The 11,698-nt window shown below is 36.1% G+C and overlaps 1 protein-coding gene across 2 annotated transcripts; it reads left to right on the forward strand.

The window, feature by feature from the left end:
* Positions 1-7,378: 7,378 nt before the first annotated feature.
* LOC125473730 (APETALA2-like protein 3) lies at positions 7,379-11,350 on the forward strand. Of its 2 annotated transcripts, XM_048576949.1 has the most exons (11): positions 7,379-8,142; positions 8,241-8,266; positions 8,358-8,388; positions 8,500-8,587; positions 8,684-8,829; positions 9,082-9,126; positions 9,234-9,337; positions 9,439-9,575; positions 9,715-9,831; positions 10,188-10,444; positions 11,048-11,350. In XM_048576949.1, exons 1-10 carry the CDS (start codon positions 7,679-7,681, stop codon positions 10,419-10,421), a joined length of 1,392 nt encoding a protein of 463 aa, XP_048432906.1. In that variant the 5' UTR covers positions 7,379-7,678; the 3' UTR covers positions 10,422-10,444; positions 11,048-11,350. The 2 variants fall into 2 exon arrangements, with proteins under 2 accessions (XP_048432906.1, XP_048432907.1); XM_048576950.1 differs by lacking the exons at positions 9,082-9,126; positions 11,048-11,350 and having other exon boundaries at positions 7,387-8,142; positions 10,188-10,866.
* The last annotated feature ends 348 nt before the right edge of the window (positions 11,351-11,698 follow it).

The following is an 11,698-nucleotide window of genomic DNA, read 5'->3' on the forward strand; positions in this document are numbered from 1 at the left end:
TTAGATGTTTTAATATCTACAAAACTGCCCAAAAATGTCTTTTACATTTACAAAAATGCCAAACCGCTGATTGTGTCCAAACTGTTGATAGCAAGGAGATATCAAAATGTCAACATAAGCAATAACATTAAAAAAAGATGAAATTATTGTTTTTCAACTGAAATGCTAATTCTTATGTGGTATAACGTTAATTGATAGAAAAGGTGGTCGCTATCAAATTTGACAGCAACTTCAAATCTATTTTGAATTGATTAGTATACGCTTTTTATCATTTTTATTGATGTTGGTTTATTAGAAATAATAAACTTGAAAATAAGATAAAATCTACCACTTACATTATACCACCTCATAAAACTAGTAGGAATTGCTCAAAAATAACAAAGCTTATGTCACATGGTCTAATATTTTTAGAAAATCTATAATAGCACATTGTACCAAATGCAACATAAAATAAACAAGTGAAAAAAAAAAAAAAAAACAAATTATGTACCTAGATGACTTTCATCTACCGTTAATATCCCGGTACAATTAAAGTCACAATGTATTGTAATTAAAGCATATCCAATGTGCTCCCTAAATGAGCTCCTAACTAAAGTATAGGGTAGATTTGGAAATTTCATCTCCAATCACACTCCCTATTCTGTTCCTACGATACCAAAACTGCTAGGTGCTCCTAAATTTTGGGAGTGAGGAATGAGCTCTCAAGGGCTCCTAGCATTGGTTACGATTGTTTTGATAACTAGCATCCAATCATGCTCTTTATTTTATAGCAAATCTTAGCTAAAACTATCAAAAAGTTATTTTAGAAGCGCTCTAAAAAAAATTGTACTCCAATGGTCCAACCATACTCTCTATTTTAGAGGTCATAATTAGACTTAGTATTCGTGTCGTGTTTCTCATAAGCATTAACTATAGAGAGTCACCAAGAGCTCCTTTCTTGCACCCTATATTTAGCAACTTCTCGATGAATCCTATCTTAGGAGGTGGATAAGGAGAATGATTGGAGCTGATTTTTTTTTTTTTTTAAATTTTAAAATCCTCACTAAATTCTAGTTAGGAGCTCATTTAAGAATATCATTTGAGATGCTCTAAATAAAACACCTTATTTCTATTGGTTTATATTTGTTTTGACTCGCTAAATTAGAAAGTATGGTTGGAGCATAAATTTTTCAGGAAGCTCTAAGCCTTTTTAGCATATATTAAAGTGGTGACGTCCTACTTTATTTCAATTAAACTTAAAACTCTTTGTTTCAGTTAAACTTAAAACTCGAAACAACACTTGCATTTTTTTGAAAAATTAGAGGTAGCTGTGTTATTAGTACGAGTCATGTGAGGGATATTTATGTACTTTAGATTGAGGTGTCGTTTGGGCTCATATGGCTTGGTCGACTAGTTATACTGTTATGGCGTCATGCATTTTTTTGGTATTTTGAGGACGTGTACGAATACTGCCCCATCCAACTTGGAAACACAACATATCAAGTTGTAAGAATATACTACATTTAACGTTTATGTGTTACGCCGTTTGTTTTTAGTAGAATACGTGTCCGACAAGATTAGTACTTGTAAGAAATTTGTAACACAGTTAAATAAAAATATTATTATTGTACTTGAAATCTCGAGTTTGATTCACCTCTCTTGTAATATTGTTGTATGAAAACATATGTTAGTTATATTTTAAAATAGCACCGTTAAGTTTATCGAAGTTGGACCATAAATGCACAAATTCAAGATCAATTGACGTTGGGACGCAGTCAATAATATTGACAAATTTATTGTAGTCAATTGATATTTAGTTTGGTTGGTAAATGGGGGCCAAACCATTTTTTTTATTGAAACACATGCTTTTCTTGCTCTAATGAGTCCATTTAATATCTCATTTTTTTTGTCATCAACCATTTTTTTTTTCCGAACAATATTTTTACACTAAAACTATTTCCAATTCATGGGATAAAGCTTAAAATATAAGTTTTAAACTCCCTCTAAAATAAGTCTTGGGGAGAAAAAATATATTTGGGCTAGATTCTCCACAGAAATTAAGCTGACTTAAATTATTCTGGACCCATCAAACTATCATATTTCAAACATTTTTTTTTTACTTAGAATCCAATGGCTATGATCAAATGAGATTAAATCTAATAGAAAAAAAAAAATCTAAGACCCAAAATTAAATCTAATGTCTAAAAGAATTTTAAAAAATTATTTAAATCAAATTTTGCTTAAAACTTATGTGATTCTTAATTATTTATTGAAATTTAAATATTTTTAGGTTAAAATGTTCATAAAATAAATTAGAATAAGCGACATAAATTTTATTTTAAAAAAGTTACAGAAAAAATTAGTCTAAATCATTGTTTAATAATCTCGGGCTAAAATTTGAAGCCGTAATCATTGGAGAAGAAAAGCAGTTTCTGAGTTATGACTTAAAATTTTTTGGCTTAAATTTTTAAGCTTTATCCTCATGGTTGGAGATGGTCTAAGGGGGTGGGGGTGAGCTTAGCTTCATAATGGGTTGGCAATAATGTGGTTCAAATTCACTTTAACGAGAATCGAACCTAGGATCTTTCACTTACAAGTTAGAGGAATATCACTATACCATAGTACTAATTGACATTTATCGACCATTTAATATCTCATCTAATTCAATGTTTGATTCACTCATCGTACGTTGTAACTTCACAAGCAAACACTTCAAAAAAAAAAAAAAAGATAAAAAAGAAAATGCATAATGTGTGCCCAATACCAAATAAAAATAAAAAAGTTATAAAACTTGAACGAAAGCATTTTTAAAATAATTGAAAATGTTTTAAAAAAATATTTTTGAGTTTCAAAAACACTTGAAATGTTGCAAAATGTATAAGTTAAGTGCATCTTGCAGGAAGCATTTTCATGTTTTTTTTTTAAAAAATTTACGTGTATTTTTACTAAAAATTGATCCTAAAATAAATTTCACGAAAGAGCTTTCAATTATTTTTAAAACATTTCTAAAGAAGCTCATAATGTTTTGGATGAAGTCTTTATCTATCGATAAATACGAATGGCCAAGTGTCAGCCATGTGAGATAAGGGTGGGGGTGTGGTTCTGGGTATGAGTGTGTTAAGGTGAAACATGAATAGGAAAAAGGTGTGCGCGTGTGTGTTAGGGTGCAATATGAACAAGAAAATGTCTTTTCACACCACATATTTAAGATACGACATATTTTCACACTTTGTTTTTTGACTGATTTAACCCCCCCTCACCTCTCAGCCCACCATTGAAGGGCCATCCTTATTCCATCCCCTTCCACCTCCTCCTACTTTCTCAACCATTCATTTCATGCCAAATTGATTTAAAGCTCCAGATTTTACCACGTCGCCGATAGCACTCGCCCCTAATTTTCTTGCCTTTACCACCACCACCAAAGCTCAACCCAAGACAGAGATCGAGTCCAGACCCCTTAGGGTTAGAAGAATCCTCAGGAGACATGGCAAAACTCTCTTCCATGAACAATGGCTTAACCAATGACCCACTAGCATAACCTCCTCCACTCTCCATTGAAACAAATGGAAGCTTCCCTCTTTCCACCTCAAATCCAACCAGAAAGCTCATAGGATCAGAACCCAGATGGTGATTTTTATAAACTTTGCAGGTGGAGTGATTGCATAAAAGGGGAGGTGATGTGAAAATTAACTTGACACACAAATTAAACCTTATTGATGACAATTGTAGTATTTATGCAAGTAGGGATCGTTCTAGACCGAGGATTAACTAGGGATGCTAATCAACACAAATAAGACTCAAAAACACTAATAGACTCTATAGACTCAAAACTAACTTAAAACACTCAAAACAGCAACAAACAATAAAAAAGACTCAATTTTAGACCTAACAAGTGATTTTGACGAAAATAAAACTTAACTTGACTCAAAAGACTAAAAGAAAATAGATTTTGACTCAAATAACCAGAGTAAATGAAAGGGAGATTGTTTTTGACGAAATTAAAACTTAAAATATAAACTTTGCATAAAACACTTTGTAAAAACGAATTTGGGTGAATTAAATGGGTGAAAGGCTAGTTAGAGGGTCCTTCTCCACACATGACATATGCAGATAAACCAATTTCCAGTTATTATTCCTTTAGACTATGAATGACAACACCCCAAGTTAATTGCATTGCACAATCAACCATCAGATTTTCCTTATTTCATTGAATTAGATGGAATACGCATCGCAACCAAATTATCTTTCTCAAGTTCCCTACATGAAACACATGATAGAGATACATATCAAAAGTCATTAAGTTCTATGAAAATCATAAGTATTGACAAGACATTCATCACTATGAAACGCATGAGACTCATACCAAGGATTTACTTAACACGATTGTGACTAGCAACCTCCACTACTTGTGAATATAATTGAATAACTATTACGTGAAACTCTCTTATACTCTAGCATCAAATTCATGCATGCAAATTAAGCGTCAACCCTCAACCAACATACATAAACAAGTTTTGAAAACTTAGATAAGCAAATCACATTCAAGACTCAAGAAACAATAACTGGATGTAATCAATTCATATAAAACATATAATCATGTCTTCGAATTCACCTTTAACTAAAAAGAAATTAGTTCCATATGTTCATCATAATTGAAAACCAAGTTAAAGTAAACATTGAACTAAAACTAAGGATATAATACACCTAGAAACACTCCACACTCCAATGGCAGATTTCGAACCCTCCTTGGATGGCAGATTGCACAAGTCTTCTTCTCCTTCCTTCCTTGTTTGCGGCACTAGGGTGATATGGTGTGAATTATGGTATTTGATGGCTGAATGTATGAATGAATGAATGAGTGAATGGATGGATAAAACTTGCGGCAAAGGCTTGTATTTATAGGCTAAGTCTTGTAGAATTTCTGAAGGAAAAGGATTACACAATCCAATGGGAAAAGGACTAGGGTTTTGGACCTTCTAGAAATCAGAAAACCAAAGAGAATATGGAGAGGGTGTGGCATACATTTAGGAGTAGATAAGGGCTTCTAGAAAGAGTATTAGGGCAGATTTCTAGAAGAACTTAGGCTAAAGGGTGCAACACCTTTGTAGGAGAGGGATTACAACTCCCAATCCACCAAGGAATGGCATATATGCGGCACACAAGGGATAAGGTCTCTAGAATCTGAGTTACGTATTTAAATGTATAACTAATCCCTTCTAAATAGCTAGAATTAAGGCACAAATTGATTTGGATAAGATAAGATAGGATAATGCTATATTTAGGAAATGATAAGGTTAGTTAGGATAGGATAAGATAAGGTTGGATAATGTTCCTTATCTCTTGCTCTTTCCTTATCTTCTTTGTATTTGAACTTCTTTCTCTAGATTTGTAGCATTTCCTAGCCTCTCTTGACTTCAATTTCGTCCATCCACCTTGCTCCACTCATAAGCTATCCAATTGATGCCCAAAACTACTCCAAATGGCTCCAAAATGCACTTTCTTGCTCCTTTTGCCATTAGGACCTACAAACATACGAAAATAGCTTAAAAGACTATAATAAGTAGTAATTAACTAACTAAATGCAATGAAACAACATAGCTAAGTAGCATAAATATGCTTCTATCAGGAGGCAAGGTTGCGTATAAGGCAGAAAGGAAGGGGCGAGAAATGCAGCGAATGAGGCCGGAATATTGGGCATTAATGAAACGTGAGGGTTATTGGCAACGTGGCAAAATCTGGAGCTTTAAATCAATTTGGCATGAAATGAACGGCTGAGAAAGTAGGAGGGGATGGAAGGGGATAGAATAAGGAGGGGAGACAATCTTGGTCCACCATTGAAACCCCCAAGTCCAAGTTTTTCATCTTGAAAGCAATACAACGTTGATTCTTATATAATTAGAAGTTAATGATTCTTCTCTAATTTTTTTTTTCTTTTTTAGTGTAGATAATATCGGTTATTTTAAAAAAAAATGATTGTTCTCTAATTAAGTATCTTATATATTTTATGGATAATCGTTTTGAAATTAACGTTTTTAAGAAGTGCTATCGTCAATCGTTCAAATGCGCGTTGAAAGTTACTCAAGGACAGGAACTGTTATTACTTAACGATAATGTTCAATTACATAATATTACTTTTTGTTTGAGTTGTGGTATGGTCAAACAACCAAACAAGCGAACAATTTTTAACTGATGATGTATGTGAGACCACGTCCTATTATCTTTTTTGGTTAAAAAGAGGAAATTCATTAAAAAGAAGAACTAGTACAACAATAAAGGGCCAAAGCAAAAGGTGAGAAATAACCCAAAATAACTAGGGAGGCTCAGACAAGCTTAAGCTTAGCAAAAGAAACAAAAGCAACAAAAACCCCTAAATCTCCAACAACGGAGAGTAACCCGCCGTGCCCAAAGCCACACACAAACCATAAGATTAATCTTGAAGCATCAAACCAAATTAAACCTTCGAGATCCAACGTCCTACAACACCTGCAAAGAGAACCAAAGAAGAAAAAAGGGAGAGTAGAACGGTGGATGTAAAACACCTTTATTACGACGCAAATTGTTCAAACACTTGGTTCAAAATTTTCAACATGCCAATAAAAAAAGTGGATTGTGAGGTTTGAATCCAGAATACTAATTGGGTCAAGCACTTCAAGAATAAACTTATGGGTGAGCAAGAAGTGGGATGCGGGAAAACGTGGCACGTCCCATTAAGGGCTGGTTTGGTATTGCTGTGCTTTGAAAAAAAGCTGCTTCTGCTGTGCTGTGAGAATAAGCAGCTGTGAAATAAAGCAACAGAGTGTTTGGTAAACTTTTTTGTAAAAGTGCTTTTGAAAAAAAAAAAGCAGTATTAGAGTGTTTGGTAAACTTTTATGTAAAACAGATGTGAAAAAAGCTGGTTTTTCAAAGCTAGGTTTTGCAGCTTCTTGTTTTTGGCTTTTTTTCATCCAAAACTGTGAAAAAAAGCTGAAGCTGAGTATTTACCAAACACAAAAACAGCTCCCAGCTTTTTTTTATAGCAGCTTTTTTCAGAATCACCTCAGTACCAAACCAGGTCTAACCTTGTCTCGTAAGTTTTACCTAAAGCTGTTGTGTATTGGAGTAGAAGCAAAAGCTACATGTGCTAAAAACAAGAGGAAGAATAGAAATTTGGAAACTAGGAGAGAGACCCTTGTTCTTTCCTCCATCACCACGCGGTAAATCTAATCACTCTCTCTTTAACTAATGAGAAATTTTTAGTTGTGACGAAAACACAAATGGTACACCATGTGTTTTAATAGAAGTGGTGAGAAATTTTATTTTTTAACTTATTAACTTTTTAGCACATATATTCTACCATTTGTATAGTAACACATGATGCATCACTTCGTGTATCGATCACACTAAAAAAGCTCCTCTCTCTGACCACTTTATAAACTCCTCTATTTCTTGTGGGTATGCATGAATGAAAGAGAAAGAGAGACTCAGTGACTCACTCACTCACACGGCTGGCCTCCGCCTCTCTACGGTTCTCCCACGCCGGCGCTTCCAGATTCTCCGTCTCTAAAATTCTCTCTCGGTACTTTCATCAAACACGTTCAAAACAAAGCACCTCCATGACTCCCTCCCACTTCCTCCTCCCTCATTTTCTCCTCCCCACCTCCTCCTCGTCCTCCTCCTCCACCGCCCTCTGAATCAACTTCCCAATCCAAAACCATCAGCAATGCTAGATCTCAACCTCGGCTTCGTCTCCCGCGACGACGTTTCCATGTCCCAAAACAAGGTTCTCACCACCTCCCCGGTCGAATGCTCCGGAAGCTTCAACTCCTCCTCCAACCTCACCGTCACCGGCGACGACGATGACGATTCCACTACTCTCAACTTCCTTGCTCCGAACGACGACGTATCCGCCAATCACCAAGGCGGTCGGAGGACCATCCAGCTTTTTCCGCTCGCCCAATCCGTAAGCTCTTCTTCGTCGTCGTCGGCGGCTTCTAAAAAGCAGTGGCTGGGACTATCGTCCGGTTCCCGATTGGAGCTTGAGCCGATTTACTATGCTCCCGCGGAGCCGAGGATCGTGCTCCCGCAGCAGGTGAAGAAGAGCCGGAGAGGGCCCAGGTCCCGGAGCTCGCAGTACCGGGGCGTTACGTTTTATCGAAGGACCGGGAGATGGGAATCCCATATTTGGTTAGTGTTTGGTTACGGTGATACTGATGTACTATTACTCTGATTGTGTACTGACTTTGAGTCCTCTCGCTGTCTATTTTTTTTTTTTTTTTTTGTAGGGATTGCGGGAAACAAGTGTACTTGGGTAAGATAAATGAATCAAAATCCACCATTTAATCGTTATTATTATTTTTTTATTTCTGGCGGATTATTTTTAATTTTTGAATATTTTTTAGGAGGATTTGACACTGCCCATGCTGCTGCTAGGTAAGAACTAAGAAGCTCAGAAGTGTTAACAGTAAATATTTCAATGTAAAACTTTGTTTTCAAGCAGTTAATTTTTTGGGTAATTTTTTGGTTGTGGTAAAATGATCTTAGGGCGTATGATCGAGCTGCGATCAAGTTCCGCGGAATTGAGGCTGATATTAATTTCAGTGTCGGTGATTATGAGGATGATATTAAGCAGGTCGATTTTCGGAATGCGTTGTGGATGTAATGTGGAGACTTTTACTGGTTTTGTTTTGTTTCTTTCGATTTGGGATTGATTTTGATTGCAATGCAGATGAGTAATTTTACAAAGGAAGAGTTTGTGCATATCCTGCGCCGCCAGAGTACCGGTTTCTCTAGAGGAAGCTCAAAATTCAGGGGAGTCACACTGCACAAATGCGGCCGCTGGGAAGCTCGTATGGGCCAGTTTCTAGGCAAGAAGTAAGAACCCTTTTCTTTTTCACCGTTCTTATTTGAAGTATCATTTTGTCCCTTATTTTTCGGAACATGGATGTTCATGGTCATTTATGTATGTGGTCTTAAGTGATTATGATCAGTGAACAAGGGAACGATACAAAGAATTGTGTTCATCGAGGACCAAATAAATAGTTGGGACTTGGTTTTATGTAAATTGATTGGATGAATTGGGAAATTGGTTTTCATTGGGTATGGTATTTCATTGCTTGCCTGCAGGTATGTATACCTTGGCCTATTTGATAGCGAGATTGAAGCTGCAAGGTCTTTACGATATTATATAGGCACCATTTTACTCGATATCTAGACTTTGAGATCTTAATGACCTTGGGGTTCACTTAAGTCAGTATAGTGTTGCTCTTTGAAACCAGGGCATACGACAAGGCTGCCATCAAATGCAATGGACGAGAAGCGGTCACCAACTTTGATCGAAGCTCGTATGATGGGGAGATAATGTCTGAGGCCAATAACGAAGGTATTAGTGTTGTTAGAGAACATCAATTTGACAGAAACCAAATCAAACAGTTCTTTTTTGTTTTTGTCAATAAGTATGTATCTAATATCCTCTTGGTACAGGCAGCCACCGGAGTCTTGATCTGAACTTGGGAATTGCTCCGCCTTTGGTTTCTGAAATCCAAAAGGAGAACATGAATTTGAGAAGCTTTCCTTTTCAGCTAGGCTGCAACGACATTCCCGTTCACTTGAGAGCAAGGGTATGTTAAGATCAATTTCTGAATACCCCTATCAGTTCAGTTCGCATTTTATGTTGTGTAGAAATCCGTGATCTTGTATCTATATGTTCGTTGCAACTTAAGCTACTCCGTTTTAAGCAATTCGTTGTTCTCTTTACAGAATGAGATCTCTGTTCCAGCACCCATGAGGTCTCATCTTTCTCATGGCTCAATTGTGGCGTCTAAGGAGCCTCATATAATGAGCAACATGAATTCCAGTTTCTTTCCCATTCATATGGTAATTTTTCGTCACATCTAGTCATTATAACTTTTTATTCGTATATGAAGTTATAAAAACTTAATTCTTCTTCCTTAAGTATTTCTTGTTGACCCTGGCAAATTTTCTTTGATTAATGTACTTGTCACAGTTAAATTTTTATGTTAAATCTTCAGTGAAATATTACTTTTCAGGTTTTCATTTCTTTCTGTTGTTAAACCTTATTGGTCATTTCTTTTTTAATTTGTGGAAGAAGCATCGTAATCTTCCCTAACGCAAATGTGACAAAATTCTTTGTATTTCTTGTTTATTGCCAGTTACTGACAATTCTCATTTTACTTTGTCCGTTAACAATTCAATGTCTCTATTGTTTTCAGGAAAGAGCAACGGAGAAGAGTATGGATGTTAACTCATTTCCCAATTGGGCGTGGCAAGTCCAAGGCTCCATGCCACTCTTCTCTGCTGCAGCATCATCAGGATTCCCCTCTTCAACAGCCACTTCATCGTCATCAGCTGTCACTCAACTTCATTTCCCTAACACGGCCATTCTCCGCCACCATTTTTCACCGTCATTCACCAACAACATCCCCCATTTCTATTGCAGAAGCTGAAAACAAGAAGCAGGTCATGATAGGTTAGTATTTTAGTGTAGATTGTAGAATGTAGTTTCGGACCCTTTAGGGAGGCAAGCTAACAAGGAATGAGAAAAGTAAGTTTAGTTGTCAACTTTATTTTGCTTGCATTATGTAAAGCTTATGAAATCGAGCATCTCGGTCTAATGGCATGGAAACACTGCAGTATCTTTGCCTTCGGCCAGCGAATATCATAGACTTCCGGTCACACATTGTTCTCTATGCTTCATTTGGGGCGCCGAAACGCAGTTGGAGCAAAGTGTGATTTTGGCAGCTTAGAATAAAAATTCAAATCTTGTTTTACTTATGAAGCGTTTATACTTTGTAGTAACTTTAGCATGAGTGCTAATATGTTTCTGATATCCCAGATTGGTCCTTGTTTACAAACTTTGTGTATGTATTACGAGTTAGCAAGCCCTTTGCATTTAAGTTCGAAGTTATTTTTCCGTAATATAAAGATTAGTAAAGGATGTATCATCACCTGTACAAAAAAAATATGTATTAGTACGGAATTTAGCGATATTAAAATTCAAACATATGTTCAATTTGAAACTGATTTAAAAGTATGAGGAAGAGATTTATGTTGGTAATCCATATCTGTGCAGGGGGATTCAAACACCAAAGTAAAAGGTAAAGTAAAAAGTATCCGCGTTCCTGGGCTTTAAGGCTGAAGAGGTGGTGATACTCTATCTGCCTGCAGGCCCTGCACTGCAAAAAGGGGAACAAAGGACCGAAAGAATCCTCGTCCAGTCTGTAAAATTAAAAGAACAAAACCAGAGAGTAAGATAATAATATTGATATGGTGTGATTATTTTGTGTCATTTAGTGCTTGTGATTAACGAGCAGCATGAAAAGCCTGTTGTACTTTTATACGTCTCCAATACTAAAACTGTAAAACCATTATCATGAACCCAGAGAGTCCCCAGTCTGAACCACCGCCGGGCACCAGCCTTTTCGACTTACCTGCCCTTTATATTATTAAGAGGTCAACTTTAGTCAAATTCAAATTTTCTAACAAGTTTAAGAACAATACTCTTAAACTTTTAGTTCAGAACCAAAATCGTAAAATGGTGGATTGTATTAGTGATTGAGGCATTCCTCAATCTATTATGTCCCGAATTCAAACCTTCTCCTTCAACGTAATAAGAATACTGGTTATGTTCAAAAGTAATTCAAAACTAATAAAGGGTGGTTATAGTACCCTCGTTTCCACCCTCTGCATTCCTTATTTTGTTTTCTTCAAGCATTTGAATTGA

The sequence above is a fragment of a genome, unplaced genomic scaffold (genome assembly GCF_019419815.1).
Source record: "Pyrus x bretschneideri cultivar Hongxiangsu unplaced genomic scaffold, Pyrus_bretschneideri_v1 Contig94, whole genome shotgun sequence".
Taxonomy (NCBI): Eukaryota; Viridiplantae; Streptophyta; class Magnoliopsida; order Rosales; family Rosaceae; genus Pyrus; species Pyrus x bretschneideri.